At 39.6% G+C, this 22,003-nt stretch overlaps 1 protein-coding gene across 1 annotated transcript in view; it reads left to right on the top strand.

Moving 5' to 3' along the window:
• CPQ (carboxypeptidase Q) overlaps positions 1-22,003 on the top strand; it is a 131,984-nt gene that overhangs the window by 88,474 nt on the left and 21,507 nt on the right. The window contains exons 5-6 of the mRNA XM_084260219.1: positions 1,219-1,310; positions 13,615-13,816. Of these exons, the coding sequence (XP_084116345.1) occupies positions 1,219-1,310; positions 13,615-13,816 (294 nt within the window). The remainder of the gene's footprint in view (positions 1-1,218; positions 1,311-13,614; positions 13,817-22,003) is intronic.

Below are 22,003 nucleotides of genomic sequence, written 5' to 3'. Positions count from 1 at the left end.
ACTGGAGAATCCAAGCCATTTTCTTCATATTTTGAGTATTCCTTGTGTACTCTTCCTTCATTTATGAGGCTTGCTGGCATGTAGTTTCGAGAAAGAAATCTTCAGCTGATTTTCATTGTGTTGAGAAAACAAATAATGAAGGTCAGGTCTGTTTGTAAACTTCATCCATTTCAGCTAGGAAATGAATTAAATTTTGACACTGATACTGATAGTATTTCTCCTCAGCACAGAAGTGTGCGTGGCGATTCATGCTTTACAACGTGTGATAGTCTTCTCACTGGGTTTTCTTTTCTATTTGTAATAGTTTTGGGGGCTTTATTTTTCCTCGGACATAATTAGCATTACACTGTACAGAGAACGCTGTTTATTCTTGGTCTGTTTGCTCTTCCATGCTCTCAGGTTTGATGTCTCGAATGTATTCGCTTATGAATAGAATCAATCAAATAAATAAAGGGCAACAACTTCTATCTGTTCAGATCTGCCGTGGCAGAAACGGTTTCAAAATTTATCAGGGAACCTATCGCTCTTACTGAGCTACAATAGCAAAATAGAAAATGTTCTTGTGTTTGCCTTGTTTTCAAAAAGCCGTGCATACATCGAGTAGCTGATTGCATTTCAGATTCCAAAGTACAGATTGTTGGTTTTCATTGCCCTGATAAAAAGCAAAAGAATATTGCAGAGCCCCTCAGTTCCTGAAATGGGTAAACATTTATCATAAAAATCCAGCAGCTCATTTTCAATTAATTGTGAATTAATGTAAATTAACCATGACAAAGCAATGGTAATTCTCAGGGAAATTTGCTTTAGATCTGCTGAAAGCAGACGCACGTTACTTACTGCAGACCACCACCACGACAGCAGCGTATGCCTCAGAAATCTATCAAGGTAGTTATGAGTTTCAGAGACCTAAATTACATCTCTGAAATTTGCTTCTCTTGTGCTACTGCAGCAAAAGTAACTGGTAGCAGCAGCACCACAGCAGCTCGCTCCTTCCTCACATGGACACTCTCTCCCTGCACCCCAGTCCTCCCCTCTAGACAAACAAAAAGTACCCTCAAGAATAAAACCACCACATGAAATAGGTTGTGTTTGGTGAACTCAGAGGTGACTGAATGGAAACCCAGGCTTTTTGTCCATTGGAGCGTGGAGACCAATGCAAACAATGCTCAAATATATGGATATTTAGGACTAAAACCCACATTTAAAATTATGTTTTAGGACTTCGTCCAAAAAGAACCCTGCGCTTGGTGCTGTGGACAGCAGAAGAGCAAGGAGGAATAGGTGCCAAGCAATACTATCAATTGCACAAGGTAAATGATTTGCTTGACAGCACTTTTCTCCCTAGCCTTGTGACTTGCATATTTGTCAAAGTGTTCAGCTTAATATCTAACCAAAAAAACAACTTATTCCAGTTTTGCCTGAAAGTATCTGGATTTAATCATAAATGTAAACTTCATTTTGCATTTAACAAAGCGACACAACCACACATATACACGTCCCGCTTGACCTGAGATATTCTGTCACAAAACTGTTCTGAAATGGATATTTCATGATGATACCTGCCATAGCTTTCAAACATAGCTAACTTTCTGAGAATGAATGACAAATGGTCCGCATGTGTTTGCAATATAAATAAATTTTGTTTACCTTATATATTTCTGCCTCATTGCATTTTCCCATAATATTTTACAATGTAAAACATAAAATAATACAAAGAAAAATCTTTGCTATCATATCTTAATAGTGTGTGATCTAAAATACTCTCTACTAATTGTTGTTTTTATGGGATCATTTTAAATGGTTGATTTCTGATGATGTAAAGAACACACAAAATCTATGACTGACTATCAAGGTAAAAATATTGTGTATTGTCACATCTGTCTTTCCTGCCAACAGCTGCCTTTTCAAAGCACATGATGACATAAAGGACAGTTGCACAAAGCTGTTTTGGAGAGAAGTCTTAGGACTATGTGTGGGTTTGTTTGGTTTTTTTCCCCCAGAAAAACTATGCTGTACCTGTATAACTAAGCTAAAGTAGTTATCTTTTTGTCTTTTCCCTAATTTAGTAGTACTCTCACCGATAGTTAATATATCCAAGGCAAGGTGAATGCAAATGTGTTTTGGAAGTCAGCTGCTGTACAATAGTATGGAAGCAGGCTTACAAGCAATTCCTATGTGTGTTTTTAATAGTACGCAACCTACCAGAAAAAATGAATGGAAATCTCACTCTGAATCAAAATTTTACCCTGAACAAAGCTAAACCAATTTGCATGTGCAATAGAGTTGCCAGACGTAGCATTGCAGTGGTTATGGTTTTTGACTAGTTGATTAACAGTCAATTATTTCCCACTGACTTGTTTAGCATTACTAAAAAGTGTATTTAACTACCCCTTTATAACATAGTTCCTCCTTGTTTCTCCAAATTGCAAAGATATCTCATCTTTCTCATTTGGCAGAGGTACTTAAGAAGTTGCTTTCTCAGCTTCAAGGTGGTGACAGGTCAGAGTTTAGTATGAGTTAAGGACTCTGGATTTACCACTGGTACTCTGGTGTTCAGCAGGATTAAACTAGAATGAAATCTTCTGAAAGACCTAGCTCAGGCAAGAGATGCTTCTCATGTAATGGGGCTGGAGGGATGCTGTGTGCCCAGCACACACTGCTCATGAGAAACGAACGCATCATCCCCTCGGTAGATTTCCATGTGTGAAAATAAGCTCCTTCCCACGGTGGTGGTGTCAGCAATGCACGAAATTGTCCCATCCATATCTCATCTTTCGCCAAAATGTCTGCATTTCACTGTTGTCTTTAGGATTCATGTTCAAAAATAATATAAAAAAAGCAGGTTTAAGGATCAAGCAGCGAAATGCAAAGCAGGCTTGGTGTTTTTTGAAAGATATTTGGTTACTTTGCTTTAAAAAAAAAATCAGACAAATCTGTGTTTCAATTTTTGTTCTACTGATGCGATTCCATCTGGATGTTGTGCTCTGCAAAGAAAGCCCAGTCTAACTTAACAAGAATTTGTAATTTACATGGAAAATTTAAGCAGAAATGACATCCGTCTGTTGTTTGTTGTTCTTGTTTCCCCCCTGCCATGTGATCTGGCATAATTATAAATTGATACGACTATAGGACATCACATTACTCATAATAACAAAATAAAGCAGATTAATACTGTACATTTATTTAGCATGAAAAATAACTTAACCTTTTAATGATTTACTTGCGCAAATTTCTGGCAATTAGGATAGTACGGCACAAACATTGCTTGCTGATGGTAATGAGTACAAGTTAACTAAGAGTGGTATTTAAAGATGCCTTGTTAAATGAAAGATGGTCTGTGTGACTCATCTACATTGCCGGGCTTATTATGACTTTAGTTCGCTACAAACAAGTAGAAATATGAATGCAGTAATTCAGTACAGACAGACATGGATTTCCTTGGCATTGTAAATTACCTCCTCATGTCACTGGAAATGTGGCAAAGGAAAAGAAATGAAGACAATATAGTACTGGACAAGTACAAATACTCTTACTTTTGTAGCTTATTTATTTTTTCCTTTCAATTTAATTTCAGATCTTTCTTCCTCATTCATCATTGTAGGTTGCCACTGCTAGAAAGTGGATAAGTTACTGCAGAAATAACGGAGACAGCAACAGCATAGTGGTTTTACTGTGGTGCCAATAATTAACTCATATCCCTGCATAATAGCATTATTTATATCACTCAAGTATTTCTGTAGAGCCCAGTATTATAGTTTCTGGTTACTAAAACTAGTCATAGGGTTCAGAGCTTTATGAGAATGTAAGAGCTGCCATATTGAGTTGACCAAAAGCTCAGACTTGTGCCATCTCCTCTTTCTGACAGCATCCAGTAAATAGATGCTTAGGAAAAACACATTTGCCCAAGTGGAGTCAGAATAAGCACAGACATGTAGATTAGTCATGCAGCTGTACTTTTGTTTTATCAAATATTTTCCTGGAGATATCTCATGGTCCTCATCAGTAGTTTACTTTGCATGATTTTCCTAAGACATTTCCAAGAGCTGAAAGCCAAGTATCACCCAGCAGTTTCAGTTAGTGTAGGGGTACCCACCTACCACCAGTACATCACAGAGCACATGCAGTTTTGACATGGGGTAGAAGCCTCAAAGAGTAATCACCAGCATATTTGCTTCCAAAGGAGATGCCTGCTGAAGTGCTCACTGCATTTCACTGCTAGCCAATAATTAGATTTAAACCCAGACTGGGAAGAGAGCTGATTTTTCTTTACAGTAAAGACTCCTTATCTTGATGAAGGGTAATGAAATTGAAGTATCTAAGTATAAATCAGATATAAACAGATACCAAGCACAGCTACAGTCTGGGTGGAGAATGGATTGAGGAGCAGCCCTGAGAAGGACTTGGGGGTGCTGGTGGATGAGAAGCTCAATGTGACTGCATTGTGCACTTACAGCCCAGAAAGCCAACCATATCCTGGGTTACATCAAAAGCAAAGTAGCCAGCAGGTCAAGGGAGGTGATTCTACCTCTGTTCCACTCTCGTCGGACCCCACACGGAGTACTGCATCCAGCTTTGGGGTCCCCAGTACAAGACAGACATGGACCGGTTGGAGCGGGTCCAGAGGAGGGCCACAAAGATGATTAGAGGGCTGGAGTACCTCTCCTGTGAAGACAGGCTGAGAGAGTAGGACTGTTTCAGCCTAGTGAAAAGAAGGTTCCAGAGAGATCTTATTGCAGCCTAAAGAGACTGCAGGAAAGCTGGAGAGGGGCTGCTTACAAGAGCAGGTAGTGATAGGTCAAAGGGTCATGGCTTTAAGCTGAAGGAGAGTACGTTTAGATTAGACATGAGGAAGAAATTCTTCCCTGTGAGGGTGGTGAGATCCTGGCACAGGCTGCCCAGAGGAGCTGTGGCTGCCCCCTCCCTGGCAGTGTCCAAGGCCAGGTTGGATGGGCTTTGGGCAACTTGTTCTAGTGGACAGTGTCCCTGCCCGTGGCAGGGGGTTGGCAGCACAGGCTTTTGTGCTGGTTTTAGCTGGGTTACAGTTAATTTTGTTCATAGTAGCTAGTACAGGGCTGTGGTTTGGATTTGTGCTGAAAGCAGAGTTGGTAACACAGAGATGTTTATGTTACTGCTGAGCAGTGCTTGCACAGAGCCAGGGGCTTTTCTGCTCCTCACTCCACCCCACGAGTGAGTAGACTGGGTGTACACAAGCAGTTGAGAGGGGACACAGCCAGGACAGCTGACCCTAACTGGCCAAAGGGATATTCCATAACATACATGTCATGCTCAGCTTGTAAGGGGCTAGAGGAAGAGGAGGGAGGAGGGGACACATTCAGAGTGATGGTGTTTGTCTTCCCAATTCACCGTTATGCGTGATGAAGCCCTGCTTTCCTGGAAATTGCTGAACACCTGGCTCCCATGGTAAGTGGGGGATGAATTCCTTGGTTTGCTTTCCTTGTGGGCATGGCTTTTGCTTTGCCTATTAAACTGTCTTTATCTCACCCCAGGAGTTTTTTCACTTTTACTGTTCTGATTTTCTCCCCCCTCTGTGAGGAGATGAGCAAATTGCTCGGTGGGGCTGAGCTGCTGGCAGGAGGAAAACCATGATACCTTCCAACCCAAACAATTCTATAATTCTGTGTCATACCTTGGGGTTTGACACTACCTCCAAAGTCTTCACCCAGTGCATGGTGCTCTGTGACCCAGTTGCTGAGTAGGGCTCTTGCCTACAGACAATATGGTAAATAAATTCAAAATTTTGAAACAATTGTGACCTGTCTTCTGCTGATATAGAGCTATTTTTTCTTCCTAGCAGCTGGTCTAGTGCCATGTTTTGGATTTATGATGAAAATAATGTTGATAACACACTCATGTTTTCAGTTGTTACCAACCAGTCAAGGACTTTCCAGCTTCTCACTCTGCCCTGACAACGAGAAGGCAGGGGCCACCCAAGAAGCTGGGAGGGGTCACAGCTAGGGCAGCTGACCCAAACTTCCCAAGGGAATGTTCCATACCATATGACATCACCCTCAGCATATAACTGGGGAATGGGCTGGGAGGTTGGTTGGCTCAAAAGCTAGATGAGCATTGGTTTCAGGTGGTGAGCAACTGTGCTGTGCATCGCTCATTTTGTATATATTTTGTAATTTTTTGTGTGTGTGTCCCCTATTCGACTGCCTTTATCTCAGCCCACAAGTTTTACTTTCTTTTGTTTCTATTCGATTCCCTTCCCATCCCACTGGGGCCGGGGCAGTGAGTGGGCAGCTGTGTGCTTGTTTCAGCAGCCTGACTGGTGAAACCACGACACGGTGCAACTGCTGCTTTCCTTTCCAAGTTGAATGGAAGAAGCAGGAGGAACACAGCTTAGTAATTCTGGAGGACCTCACATTGCAGATACTCAGTACAGATTCTCCTACCATTATACAATGGTACCTGAGCACCTCCAGTAGGGATCTTACTTTTTGGGGGGTATGTTTGCTCCTGCGCTGTCTCCGCGAGGGGAGAAGGCAGTGTATGTAATGAAGTTTCTGTCCTCCCTTTCATTGCTTCAGAGTAGTTTCTGTGAAAGATCTGTGTACTACGAGGACAAGGTTATAGTTATTTACCCAGCTGAATTAAGGGACTAAGAACGGCTGATAACATTTATTTTGGAATAGAAGGATTGCATACGATCCCCTGGGAAAGCAAATACATTTTGTAATAAGAAGACTAAGTGATCCTCAGCCACATTCAAAATTACTTCAGTAACTGTGTTGTGATCATTGGAAGCATTAACGTGTTATGAATTTAATTCAAACCGCATTAGAGTTTCTTAAAATATTTCTGCATGCTTTTATTTTTATCTTTATGATGTTTACAGTGCTTACCTAAAATTCTGGTGCAAATGCCATACGCTGGTTTAACTTTTTCAGAAAGGTTTAACTTTTTGAAAAACACCCATCACTAGTGTTTACATTTCCTTTTTGTGTTTATTACCAAGAAGATTTGATATTTTGCCCTAGCTGGGTTTGCATGAAAGCAGGACTTTCTGAAATGCTGGTAGTTTTTGCTTATTTCAGTACTTTCTGTTGATGCTCACATGAGGTTTCTTCTGTGACTTGCTAAAGAGTTACTTTCTTGAAGAAGCAAATATATATATATTTATTGGCTCCTCAAAACCAGAGTTTTCAGAAAACTCGTGTACTTCAATGACTAGTACTCTGGTGAAATGTGAGACATGGATTTGTGTGTGATTTAAACCAAACACATAAAAGACTAATGTGGGTGCATTTATTCCAGTGAATTCCACTGACACAGGTTGCCCAGAGAAGCTGTGGCTGCCCCCACCCTGGCAGTGTCCAAGGCCAGGTTGGATGGGGCTTTGGGCAGCCTGGACTAGTGGAGGGTGTCCCTGCCTGTGGCAGGGGCTTGGATCTAGATGATCCTTGAGGTCCCATCCAACCCAAACCGTTCTGTGATTCTGTGGTTCTGTGAAGTGTGTTGCCCATTGGCTATTCACTGTTCTCAGGAAATATTCTCTGCAGTCAAAGGTTCTGTAAAATTACTGCTGATGGATTTGACCATTGCTGTTCTGTTGATCCCTTTCATTGAGTAATGGAAGAAATGCATAAAGTAGGAAATATTTAGTTACAAAACTGCAAAAAGAAAATAATGGCACTGTATTCTCCAGAAGCACAACTAACAATCAGTAGCACCCTCGATTGCATTAAGCACAGTAAAGATAGCACAAATGCACAGTTCCACTTTACAATGGTTCTAGGTCAGCAGGAACTCATAATCCTTAATACTGAAGCATCACATTCCTAGTGAAAGTGCAGAGAAAGAAAGATTTTGCTAAAACACAAAAGCAGGTTGACTCCTTAACCTTCCTGAAGCAGGGAAGACCGAGAATCAGTCATGGCAGCTTGTCTTTTGGTTGCCTGGACGTACTTCCATGAGGACAAATTTCATGTATGTCTGGAGATAAGAAAAGTTTTGTGTCTTCCCTCCCTTTGCCTCATAAGAATAGCTCAGTGATATCTGAAATGTGAACTAGTGGAGACACCTTCCGAGGATAGTTGCTCTGCTTTCATACAGATGCACCCAACCACAGGTCCTTGGTGCTGTGGGATGTTCTACCTAAGAAATCTGGGCTTCTTCTATCCCATCTCCCTGCAGCCCAACAAGAAACAGAAAATTGTTGAATCTTGTTGTTTCACCATGATAAACTTTCTCCTCATTGACTTATTTTCATTTCAACATTTCACTTAAAAACATGAGAACCTAAAAGTGTTCTGCATAAACCCAGGAGCTACTGATGATGTGTGTTCTAAGGTGTTGCCAATTTATTTTCATCTATCTTTTACTGACAGTTACAAAAGTACTTATTCACTTACCGAAAAAGTAAAAATCATCTTTAGTTGAAAGATGTAAACCACAACTTTAAATTTTGTCAGTGTTGCCTATTTTCAAATAGAAACCTAAAACCTTTCAAAAATGGGCAGCGGTGGGACAGTCTATCAGAGTCATAGAGAATCTTTCAATAGAGAATCTTTCAATACCCTTGTATTTGCACAGTAAAAGTTATAGGATCTTCTCCAGGAAGAGTGCTTCTCTTTGGTACACCTCTTTGTCAAAGAAAGAAACCTCCCAAGACAAGGCTTCAGGTGATCTGACAAATGCCTTCCTTAGCCTGCTTCTGTCTTCAGAGCTGTCTGCTTTTTCTTGTCTATCATCCCAGAGTGTTTACAATACTGAATGGTCATCTCTGTCAGTGCTGGCAAGTGGTTGCAGAGGAAACAGTAGTGGTATTGTACAAGGCAAGACGTGCCAGTAGTATGTTTTTACTGAGTGAAATGCTAATAAGTACATGACCAAATCCTGCTCCAGCGCTGCTGAAGTTACTGGGACTTTTGTCATGGGCTTCTTAGGGGTCAGAACTCTGTAAGTCTGATAGTGAACAAGCCATAAAATCTGTGGACTTTTTTACAGACTGCTTTCCCAGAAAATGTGGCAGGAAAATATTTCATCTTTTAACAAAAGAGTGAGTCTTGCTCATATCTTGTCATCTATCAAAAACTTTGCTAATCTCCAGCTTTACAGCAGCTATCTCCTGTTTAATGATGGGGTAATTTACAAAAATTGATAATTCACAGTGTTCCTGATTTTCCCTGTCCTCATTCAGAAAGCGTGTGAGTGGTATGATCATGCCTGTGGCTGGTGGTCATTGTGCCTTGGTGCTGGCACATCTCTGCTTCCTAACAGCTGGTCTGGTGGGTTTTCTCTAATTTCCATTTATGCTGGTTTACATCATTAAATAATTTTGATTCGAAAGGCAAAGTTGCACTACACCGTGTTTATATATTGCTAAATACTTAGAGGATACAATTGTTTGTTTGTTTGTTTGTTTCCAGCTGTTATACACACTTAGGTGTTTCATCTTTCCGGTAGTCTTAGTTGCCAGCCTAACAAAGCTGGGTGCTGATTTAAACACGCTTTTAGTTCTACAAGTGGGATGATTCTCATTTCACCATTCAGTTCTGCCACCCGGCTGTCGCTGTGCTTTACTTGGATCCCAACTGCTCTGAGTCAGAGACTGGAACACACAAATGCAAGTGTTGGTGTTTCCTAAAGTAAGTGTAAATCAATAACAGAAAGCTGAAAATGCACTGTCGGATTAACTGATGTCCCTTATTACTGGAACAAATTAACCACTAGTCAAGGACAGTGCTTTGCCATTATGGACTTTAGTATCTTCCATGTAAAGTGGTGATTTTTCTCAGTGGAAGGAAAAAGAAAACCAGTAAATGAGTGATTGGACAAGTAATAATACTCTATTTTAAATAGCCGAAAATTACTGAAGGCTTTTTAGGACAGCTGTTCCCTCCCTTATCCTTTCAGGTATCTTGCTGCTTTAGCTGGGTAAGAGGAATTACCGTCGGTGACTGTGTAGATTAGTCATGACATGTTGGAGAGTAGTTGAACATTTGGTAAGAATTAACAATTGGGATTTCGACTGAATAAGCTACCTGTAGGGTGTTCCTGCTGGAGATTGCCAGTGTCTGTGCTAGATGAGACAGAATCATAGAAGAACCTTAAAGAGTCACGAAAGGAACCTCAAGGATCATCTAGTTCCAACCCCCAGCCACAGGCAGGAACACCTTCCACTAGAACAAGTTGCCCAAAGCCCCATCTAACCTGGCCTTGGACACTGCCAGGGAGGGGGAAGCCACAGCTGCTTTGGGCAACACATGCCAGGGCTTCATCACCCTCACAGGGAAAAATTTCTTCCTGATATCTACCCTCCTTCAGTTTAAAGCCATGACCCCTTGTCCTATCACTACATGCCCTTGTAAAAAGTCCCTCTCCAGCTTGCTGTTTCCTACCAACAGGAACATTATAATAAGGGTTTGTTTTCTTAATTGAAAAGATTTGATTTTAATTTCACATTCTCAAGTGTTTGCCTTAGAGATATTTGTAGTTTTGCTGAAAAGAGATAAAAATAGATAGTTTACAGAGAAAACAGGGAAAAAAAGGAATGAAAATTTTAAAAAATTAAAATAGGAGAAGTATTGGCAAGGATCATGTCTATTTGTGTATTCAGTGAAAATCACAAGCTATAGAAAGCCAATTTTCCCATGCAGTGTTCATTATAATGTTTCATTTACAAATTCAGTCAAGGAGCTAAACATGATAAGATAAAGAGAACTGACCTCTTTTGTGACCGAGTCATAGGAAGACAAAGGATAAAAGTCCATTTTGATGTTCAGAGAATTAGGCAGCAGGTTACACCAACAAATATTAATTTTGTGATATGTGCTAAGAGAAGTGGCACAGTATCAAGATGCACCAAATGGGATTACTTTCTGAAAAAATTGTGTACTGAGTTTAAAATACTCATTGAAATGATGCATTTACTGCGAGGAAAAATGATGCACTCACTGTGAGGAAAAATGTCAGAAACAGCTGATCCTGCAGTTATTTTACAAAATCTTACTGTTTTGTTGTGCTGTTCCCTTGAATTAATCAAGGGAGCAATGTACGGTCTCACCTTGCTCTGCTAAGTGGCAGTTGTCCCTGCACTGTAGAGGACAAAGGACAACAGATCATCTTCAACAAAGGACAGTGGACCATCTCTGGAGTGTGTTTCCCAGTGTGTAGTTCTTTCTGAATAAGTAGAAACACCAATATACTTGTACAGAAGTGGGTGTGGTGAAACCAACCAAACCCCATGTTCTTTTTTTGAGATTGCAAATTTCAAACTTGGCCATAAATAGTTCTATCATTAATTCTCTTTTCTAGTGGGCAAAATAGGGAAAAAGCTTTCTCACGGACACATGGTACTTGAAGCAGTTGCGACCTGTTTCTTTTTTGTCCCCCCAGTGAGTCTAGTTTCTCTCCCCAGGGCGTCCTGTTTTCGTGCCACTCCAGCACGTTCTAAGCACTGAACAGCTTTCTTACAGAGCAAGAATATGGTGTAATGTATTGTGGGTGGTTTGTTTTCTCAGTGTCGTATTAAAAACACATGTGAATTTATATTCACAGCTGCAGGCTGCAGCAATGCTGGTACACTAGTGGTTTATATAGTTTTGGAAGTTAGGGATTCTGGTCTTTGCAGTGGTAGGGGAGATTTCTTCTCTGTATCTGCACTTATTCCCATGTTCGCTCTTCTCCTCGCATCACTGCCCTGAATAATCCCTTCCACTTGCCTTGTTGCTCCTACTCATTGCAGCTTCTCTAAAAATGAGCAGAAGCCCTGCTTCAAAGACTTAGCCAAAGAAGCCACTTCTGAATGATCTGTCTCTTGGTATTTATGCAGGTTTTGCTATAACTGAGTTAACTTTTGTTGGCAATTTATCATCAAACTGAAATGTGTACTGCCTTACCTAATTCTAGCTCCTTGGGCTTGTGTTATAAGGATTTACATCTTCAGACATCCTTTCTGTTGGACCCATGACTTTAGAATCATAGAACTGGTAAGGTTGGAAAAGACCTCCAAGACAATCTAATCCAACCATCCTACTACCGCCTGTATTACTTACTAAATACTTACTTTGGAGCATCACTGGTCCCCTGTACCATGCAATATGCTTTTCTTCATCTGCTTTTCTCCCACTATGTTTAGAGGGTCTGCAGATCATGATTTTATGTTGAGGCTTTTGATGAAAGGCCTATACACAGCATGTATCCTAATTCTTTATGTTTAATCTTTTATAAAAAGAAGATTTTTTTTATATATATAAAAAGAGAAATTGCATAAAAATAGTGATTGGCGGTTTGGTAACGTTGGTTAAATCTACCTTGATTTCCAGTAGTTAGATGGGTGAATAGGAGGAGCAGTTACTTTTAAAGTATTGCAACATTTGCAGTTACCATATACAAAGATTTTGTATTAAATTTTTTAACTGCTGGATATATTTCTAAGTTAGGAATGAGTACTTCTGCTTGTTAAAACTTGTTTCACTCAGAAGTTTTGGGAAAGCAGAGTGTAAAACGAAGTTCTTTGTAAATTCTATTAAGAACTTCTGAAAACTTATGCAAGTATCACATTCACAGCCACCTGGAGTTCATATTTGGTTTTATACACAGAAATATGTGAAAGAATACTTCACTGAATTGTAGTCTTATGTAAGCTGTTAACGACAGGGATCTGTTACTTAGCGCTATCACATCTCTCTTGTAATGATTTTCTTGTAATAAGCCATGACAGCCATAAAATTCTGCAATGACATCTGGGCATAGGAATAAAACCTGCACTAAGTTCTCGTAGTCAGATTCAAGATAGTCTGAAGTATAACCTTTTTCTGCCTGACCTGGAGACAAGCTGTTTTATTTTGCCAAAAGAAGTTACATGCCTCTCAAAAAGAGTGAGATCTTCCTTCAGGTAAAGTCCCTAGGAACTTGATTCCAATTAAACCTTTATGTCTCAGCATTCTGAGTGTATGGGGAGCAAATAAATGGCTCTGGATGTAAATTTTTCTTCTTGTAGTTAAAGAGAATCTTTCATGTAGACACTAAAAGCACGTGCTATCATGCTGTTTATACACAAAATCTTAAAGTTTTGTGTTTCCTGTATGAACTCACCTTGAAAACACAAACTTCCCCTAAAAGAGGGGGGAACCTCTTTCTGTCAGGGAAACCTTGGCATTTCAGTCCTCCAGCTGAAGTCAAGAGTTGACTATGTGGTATTTTAAAGAGGCAGCTGCTGTTTTTTTAAAAGGGATGCCCTTCATGGTCTGAGCCAGACAGACTGCATACCCTCCCTCCACAGCAGAATTTCTGAGTTTCACGCCTGAGAAGAAAGTGAGAGCTGCAAGTGAAAACCGAAATACACTGGTAGTGGCTTACTTTTCTGGGTGGTACTTCATAAGTCTTAAAGCAAGTATTTGGGGACAACAGGCCGGTCATGTTGTGGCTCCTAGAAAGTATCAGCGGCTCCAAACTGAACTTGAACTGTTCCATACAGAAAGATTAGTTGCCTTCATTAATTCTTATATACATGTGATCCCAGAAAGCATTTCTCTGCTTCTTAAACAAATTTGTTACAGTATGCTCACACTGACATCTGAAATCCAGTATATAGTGCCAGCTAAAATAGCAATCACAAACCAGTATCTTCTCTCCTTTCATACACAGGAAAATATCTCCAACTTTGATATCGTCATGGAGTCTGATGAGGGCACCTTCAGGCCATCTGGACTGGGGTTTACTGGCAATGCTAAAGCTCGGGACATCGTGAAAGAGGTCATGACTCTGCTGCAGCCCATCAATGTTACAGATGTTTACGACAACGCAGATGGAACGGACATCGATTACTGGATGAGAAACGGGGTGCCCGGTGCGTACTCTACAGCTGACACCGCTCCGCCCGCGCAGTGGCACGTCGGATGGGTGATCTGGGGTTTTTAAAACAGTAAGAAAAGCTTTCTCTTGAGGAGTAAAATTTACCATAGGTAAAAAGCAGAAATGTTAAAAGATGACCAACAGAAATAGGACGTAAAGTGCATTTGAGCTGCAGTTTAATAATGGTATAGATTATATGTAGCATAACATGCCCACAATCTTCTTTTCGGCTTTAAGGATTTATAATAATTAATCCCAGACTGGTGGTTTATAAATAGTAAACTAAGGCAGAAGGGAATTCTCCAATGCAGAACAAATATTTTTTTTATTATTATTATTTCAACTTTGAATTGCAGAGTTTTTTCTTCTTGTTTTATATGCTGAAGAAACAGTATATTTGAAACATGTCGTTTAAAAGGTTATGGGGCATTAAGGTGTGCTAAAGGGCAAAATTCTGCAAAGTTTGAAGTTGTTTAGGAGTTGGTTTGGTTCTATATGGTTCTCAGTGAGGAACAGCTTGTTGGCAAAGAGTTTTGCAAGCTGTGAGAGAGATCCACTGCTGGCAGCCCCCCCATACAGGAGACCCCACACTAGCATAGGGGCTTGCAGAGCACAAGTTGCAATGAGAGGCCAGCCTGGGTGAAACCTGAGTAAATTTCCATGGTGGTTTCTACTCTTGAAAAATAGCAGAAAGAAAAAAGCTTCATAACAGTGATATTTAAAAATTTATGATCAGTTTTAAAATTTTAAGGTTCTTTTTCTCTGGTGTTTTATGACTGAAGTAGACCGGCGCATTTCTCATGCTAGTTTTACTAGTAGCTACTATATGCTTAGAATATTTGATTAACTGCCTTGTTTTTTACCTGGTCTTGTGGAAGAGGCGTCGGGTAATGGAATATATACTTCTTATTTATGGTCAAAACCCTTTGCATCTCACTCACCTGGGGCATACAAAGATACCATAAAGTTGACTGCCACAATAAATGTTTGGATGTCTAATTTTCCAAACAAAATATGTGTGCTGTGCATGAAGTATGGATGAATGGGTATTGTTAAACAGAGAGGGATTCACCTTTAGTTGGGGTGCTGCTTTCCAGGTGAGGTGCAGGCTGTTCAGTGTGATGTTGTACAGCTGTGATGTTGGCATGCAGGCGGGATCCTAGGCTCTGCAGGTGCATCTCACGTGAGCGTTAGGACCACGTGCTGAGTGGAATAGAGAGATCGCATGCACTGCTGAGACACTGCAGCGATGCATCGTCCTCCACAGCCTGGAAGGGCCCAACCTGTCTGAGTTGTAGCTGGGATATGAGAACTCACCACTCATCCTGTATTTAGGTAAAGTGCAAGAGTATCAGAATTATTTCCTAGGTGAGGTGTTGGGAACATTACAGATGAGGATTTCCAGAGTGTTTCCCATCTGAGATTCTCATTATGGAAGAGAGAAAAATTTAATATTCAAATGTCTTGTTTTCAGCTGATAATATGAGCAGTGCTTGTGATGGCAGTGCTTACTGAGCTCTTGTACACTGCTTTTCATCAGCTGAGGTGCACCTGGAGCATAAACAGCTACAGCTTGCCGTGGTCCTCTTTGTGAGTCACCTGGGTTACCTGTGTAAAGTACACTCAGCAGGAGCAGGGCTGAAAGGTGACCCCTCTCCCACAGTCACCCTTACTCCTCAGAAAACATAAACTATGAAAACTATAATAAACTATAAGCTCAACCTTGGGAAAATATAAATACACTAGAACCGAGACCTCAGTTTTTAAATAAATCTGATTTGCTTTCCTATTAAAAATTTGGCACATTAATTGATGGGGTTTTTTTTGCTGTCTGAAGCTTTGATTCATTTAACTTCACATTAAGCAAATAACAAACTGTTCTTGCAGCATAAAAGAACAGTGATTCTTTTTTTGCCCATTGAGCCCCGGTGGGAAGGAATTAGCTCCACTAAAAGAATTTCTGCTGCTTTAGATTGTATTTTATACTGTACAGGGGAGAAGTCTAAGACATATTGTAATCTTCACGCCTTGTCTGCAGTATTCTCACTGCTCGAATGAGCCCTTATGGTATATAATAACATTGGAACAAATTGAACACTCTGTAACAGCTTTTATAATTTTGTCCAATTTAAACAAGCAGTCAAGTGTTGACACTTCATCAATTTTATTTAAATATTTTCTTGAAAATACACTCGGTGGCTTTGGTTCTTCAACAGCAGGAGAAAATACGGTGTACTACTTGAACAATAAGAACAATTTCTGACATAATTTTTTTAGACTTCTGCTCCTTTTTGGTGTTAAATAGATTCTGGGATTCACCTTTTTCGATGCAATTAGAATTCTCCTCTTCCTGCTCCTTGTGATCTGAGCCATCCACAGAGGGCAACAGTATGTGTGTTTTACAGAGCTGTTTGTAGCTGCCCCTGTGACAGGTGAAGGGACTCTGGCTCCGTACTCCGCAGTTTCCAGCGTGTTTAATTTTAGTGGGCATGCCATGAAATGTAGTTTGTAACGATACTTAAATTTATTTGTGACAAAGCAGCAGTGACTGTTCAGGGATTTTAGGATGAGAGAGACCATGTGAGTTCAGAGTGCTTTGCAAACCGTAGGCTGAAGCTTAACTAATACCTCTAAAGCACGAGCAAGGTGATCTGCACCAAACACAGCAGTTTAATGCTTTGTGACTGCAAAGTATTAGAAATATTTTCATCAGTGGCCTTTCCATTGGATTATTTTGAGTACCATTCAGCCCAGCAATGAGGAATGTCAAGCTGTGTTTTTTTCCAGTGATACCCAGTTTTCAGCTACTGAAAATATTTGTATAGTGTTTGTTTTGCTTTTCCATGAACCATAAATCAAATGAAATGGGGGTTTTGTGGTGTTGTATTTTATGCTGTGGTTTTACGGTTTGAGGTGACCACTGGTCCTAAGGCTGCTGCTTTATTAATTACACAATTTTCTTCCTCTTCCTTTCTTTCCAAGCCTTCAATTATATATTTGTTGTTAGTTAGGTATACGTTTGAACTGTGGCACATAAAGCTGTTCTTTTCCAACACTAAGGCCTAATCAAGTTGTTCAGAATTTGCAAATATGGGTGGGGAGACAGGTTGTTTGGGTTATTTATTTAGTTTATTTGCAGGCTTTCTTACAACAGGCTTCTTCAGTGTCTGAAATGGTTAAAAAAATATCAGGCAAGCCCTGCTAGACCTGCTCAGGCCTTTGTTGTTGAAAAAGCAAGGTATCTGATGACCATAAGGATTCTCTGAACATGATTTAGACCTGTTCCTAAGGTAATAGCACCGGGGCTGAGTCAGCCTTCCCTGTAAGCCATCGGAAACTGAGAAAGGGGAATGACGTGATTATATTTGTATCATGGTATCCAGTGAACATTAGTTCAGCTTGAGGAATTAGTGTAGAGGGAAATGGGTGCTCTCCTGTTTTTGCAGAAGGAAGGTTGCTGTGACACAGTGTTTCCCAGAGAGCTGGTTCAAGGATGCTCCTTTGTGCCAGGCTCATCAGAGAGGTTATCTGTTGCTACAGTGCTTATGACGAGTACATTTGTCTGTTAGGAACTGAGCAGGATTTGAGATCAAGCTGACCCAGGACATCAAACAACTCCCAAAAGGCATGTGGCAACTCCTCTATTTAAAATTCAGCCAGTGACCTAAAGGTGAAACTCCTTTTTACAGTGTCACTCTGAACCTTGATGGTTGTTCGTGTCTCTCTGTCTCCACAGTGACGGTGTCTTGCTTTTTTGTTGCATTACACAAGAAGAGGAATTATTCTTTGAGAAACTAATAAGCCAGCAGTTCATCTAAATTTAATGTTTCTTCAGAAATCAAAAGTTCATTGCTAACCCAATCTATTAGTCATTTTCTCTGATGTGGCAAACAAATACTATCATATATCATTTCTCTCAGCTCTGTATTTTCAGAGTGCTTCTTTATTACTTTCATCTAAAATAAGATGTATTTTGGCCCTTAGACACCAGACTTTGACATGCATAATTTCATTTCTTATTACACAAGAGGTCAAATCTTTTGGTTCTACACCTTTTCGGGAGCACACTGCCCACATGTCCCCCCCCACTCCATCATCCCTTGTTCCCCAAACTCCAGTGTGAGCTTACCAGCATGCTTGAGCCAATCCTCCCCCTCTGCTTGGTGTCAGCCAGGGGCATGTTTGGGAAAGGGGTGTAATGGGAAAACTCCCTGACTTGCTGTTGCCACATGGGCTTGAAGAATTGGGTAAACTGTGTTTCTCAGATTAAAAGTGGGTAAACTCTGTTCATTCTCCGCTTATCACAGTTTGGAAATGGTACTCTGCTGTGATTCATGAAGCATTGCCCCTCAGCGTACCTGCTTCATACTCTTTGCAGACTTTGACAGGCTCTCTGGATCCAGTTTCTCAGCTTATTTTTATTGGCAAAAGTACAAAAAATGTATGGAAAATGGGGAATAATCTGACTCACGTGGTCTAGGACTTCATAGGCCAATGCTGAAAAGTCTTTGGCTTCATTGTGCACAGGAAGGTGATGTTGCACTTGATGAAGACCTTCATATTAGATGAAGGAAAGAGAAAAAGATTTCCTTAAAAAAAGACATTAAATGTACCTCCCTCACTTTAATACATACCACTTGTGTGATTTGTGGTCTGAGATGTTTAGCTTAGGAAATCACATAGAGAGCTCCAGTTATTTGACCAAGTTACTAACACAAGTGAAAAGTCTCCTGCTTGCACATGAAGCAAAAAGTTGGACAGAAGGTTTCTTACAAAACAAGCTTTGTGCCCAGTATTCCAGTGGCTTAGATTATTTTAGTTACTGCATGAGTGCTGCATTTCTCTACTTGCTGTGTTCACAGTGCTCTGGATGTGTTGAAGCATACCAGTACCAGCCACTATGAGCGTGGTTTATTTTTGTGTGGAAATAAGGGGTAAGGGGCTTATGGTCTGCACCTATATCTTGCTTCAGACTTGATTTCAGTAAGTCTGATACATATCAGCAGTGCTGTGTGATAATTAGCAACGTTGTATTGCCCTTTCCAGGTCATTCATTTCCATTAAATATCTTATTTTATCATTCCAAAAGGAAATATGGTGAATTAGTATGTTCCACTGCAAAAGTCAAATTTTCTGCGACTTGGGAGGTATTAAATTAAACCAGTATGCTAAGAGAACAATTATAATTGCTTGGCACTTAAAGAACCTACTGTAAGTGCTACAGCTATTAGAACCATTTAAAATCTTGATTGCAGCTAGAACTGTGTGTATTAATCTGTAAAATAATTCATCTGTGCTCTAATTTATCATTGTTTCATGAAAATGGGCTTTTGAAATTAGAAATTACTCTAGAGTAATTAAATAAAGTTAATACACTGCAACTTTTTATGAAGGTGGATACCTTAAAAGCCTCATAGTTTAACATAATATCTCAGTTCTATTAGCCTTTCATGTGACCTGCTTTTAATAAAGTTAATAAAGTCTTTGAGAGTAATCGCTTAATGGAAGGACTAGCCTGTAGATTATGGCATGTTTTCTTATTAGCTATGCAGCCTGGCTGCCAGACAAGCTTGACCATACTTTATATACAATTCTTTCTACGTTTGTTCTGCTTGGGCTGGAGTCTTGTTTTGACATATCAGAGTATGGTCTACTTCTGATACTTAACTGGAAGCATGTAGACTAGACACAGAGCATGCAGGTATTCAGATAAGATAGTCCTGCTGGAGAGAGGGATGGAGTTGGGTGATTAGAAGCAGTGCCTGAACACAGATTTTACTGGTAGTTTCCAGAGGGCTTCTATAATTTATTTCTCATTAGAACACAGACATTTCTAATGGGGGGGGGGGGGCGGGCATGGGGCAGTCCTGTCAAGTCAAAAAAAATGTATCATCTTTTGGGCAAAGTAATTCATAATTGTAGCAAATACTTGAAAACTGCTCATTCATACTTATTTTGACAAAAATGAAGTCTGCTTCTGAATGAACTTGCTGAAGTCTAACTTAACTATGAAGTCCCACTGTTCAGTAATATATTTTAAGAGCAATTTATTAGAGACTCATAGAAATACTAAGAAGAGAAAGGTTGACACCATCAAGGGCGAATGCTGCAATTACTAGCAGGTAGTACTAAGTGGTTTTACTTCAGTCAATGTTAGTGACATTTTAGTGAGAACAAGATGACAAAAGAACTGCAGGAAGGCTTGAAAGTCTAGAAATTATACTTTACAGTGAGATGTTTCGTTCAAGTGGAACACAAGCACTGAATGTTACTTAAAAGCAATCTCTGTCCCTGCCTGGATTACACTGCTCTTTCACCTTACATTTATGCAAAACTATGTTAAGTGATGACTCAACTATAGCATATATGTTAGGCTGGGAAGCCACCTGTCTAATTGCAGTACCTTTCTCCCCTGTTTAAAAAAAAAAACAACAACAAAAAGCAATTCAGTCTATCTAAGTCTAAATAAATTCAGAGTGGAAGAAAGCAAACACCTTCTTCCAGTAAGGTTAGTGAGCTACAGAAACACCTTGCAGACTTGGTGAATTCTCCATCATTTTGAATGTGTAAAACACGACTTGGGTGTCTTTCAAAAAGTAAAGGGCAATTTAAGCCGGAGGAATGAGTTTGATGCAGTAGGTACGATGTGAGGTTCTTTGCCATGTGTAATTCAGAAGATGGAAGGTCTTACTGTCCTTAAAAAAACCCTTTGAATCTAACTGTAAATCTTACAAGCATTTTCCATAATGAAATATATCTTTTCCCATTTAATCCTCATCTATTTCAAACAGAATAGCTTTTTTTTTTAATATCAAGTAATCTTGTCTTTGATTTGTACAATGCTTGGATAATCCTAATTGCAGTTTAAAAAACAGAATTATTGTTAATTTGCCAGTCCCAGAGGAAATTTTAATTGTGAAACAAAAATATTTAAAAAACTTTATCACATTGCTGAACTGCTTGAATTTCTTATTTTATCTAATTTTATTTTATTCTCTTTACTTAAGTGTCTGTGATGCATTTTATTTGACAAAGTTTTCTGGCTGGTCGCAAGCCAAGAATAACAGCACACTGTTTTAGCAGCTGATAATACACAGCGCTTACACTTATCTTCCAAAATAAACTGAGGCAAGGCAGCTTTAAAATAATCTTACAGGAATATTACAATAAATTAATTTTAAACACTGACATTCTGGTTTGATTTTATAATCCTAGAAGAAGTAAAATTATTCCGGTGCATTCAACACTGTACCAATGCTAAATAAACTCATTAAGCTAAGAATGAAAACTTAAATTAAGGTCTTTCAAATAAAATCATAAATTCTAATGGTTCTTACACTATTTGGCAGATGGACTTATTTGTCATGAAGACATTTTGTCACCGCCCCTTCTGTGACTATCAGTAAGGTCGGGTTTTTTCCCTACTCTTCAAAAAATTACATGAGGTGGATTGGGGTACAAGACCCTGTTATTAAACAGGTTGCTTCTGTTAATGCATATAATTCAGAAATGTTTCAAACATCATCAGTAAATTCGTTCCTGCCACTCACCTTGTTAGGAGGAGAATATGTTCTGTCCCAGAAAAGAAACACTTGAAAAACATCTAACCAGGATCTCATTTGGATTTTGGGTGCGGTTGTTTTTATTCCGGCTGTGCCTCTGAGAGGCATATTAATTCTCTATTGTTTGCTGCAGGAAAGCTGAATTCTGCTTTTGTGGGTGGGAATATTCTTTTCATATGGAAGCATTTGCTGTCTGTCGATCCTAAAAAAACCAAGTGTCCTACATTAACGCACAGAGCTCAGTGTTAACATGTTAAATACGCAGTTTGGAAGCACAAGTTAGTTAAGCCTCATTCCCAGAACTGTCCCCTGACTTCACTGAAGCTCATGCAAATAATGAAAAAAAAAATTATAACTTAATTTGTGTTTTCTAAGGAAGTTGGAAGTGGAAATTATGTACTGATTGAAAAAGGTGAAAGTTATAAGTGATTCTCTCCACTTTATTTTTTTTTTTCCTTTTTGGTGTCTGACTGTATGAAAAATTAGACACACTCACATGTGGAAATGCTGTGAGATTTCTAACCAAGTGGGTAATGACACAGAACGGCTGCTAAGAACAACAGCAGAAATATCTGTGGATTTGAGGATTTTTTTCCTGGAAAACAAACTGAGAGGGCACC

Source organism: Gallinula chloropus (genome assembly GCF_964237585.1).
Source record: "Gallinula chloropus genome assembly, chromosome: 2".
NCBI lineage: Eukaryota > Metazoa > Chordata > Aves > Gruiformes > Rallidae > Gallinula > Gallinula chloropus.
Note: the sequence above shows the minus strand (reverse complement) of the source record. Positions and strands in the feature narration are given on the sequence as shown.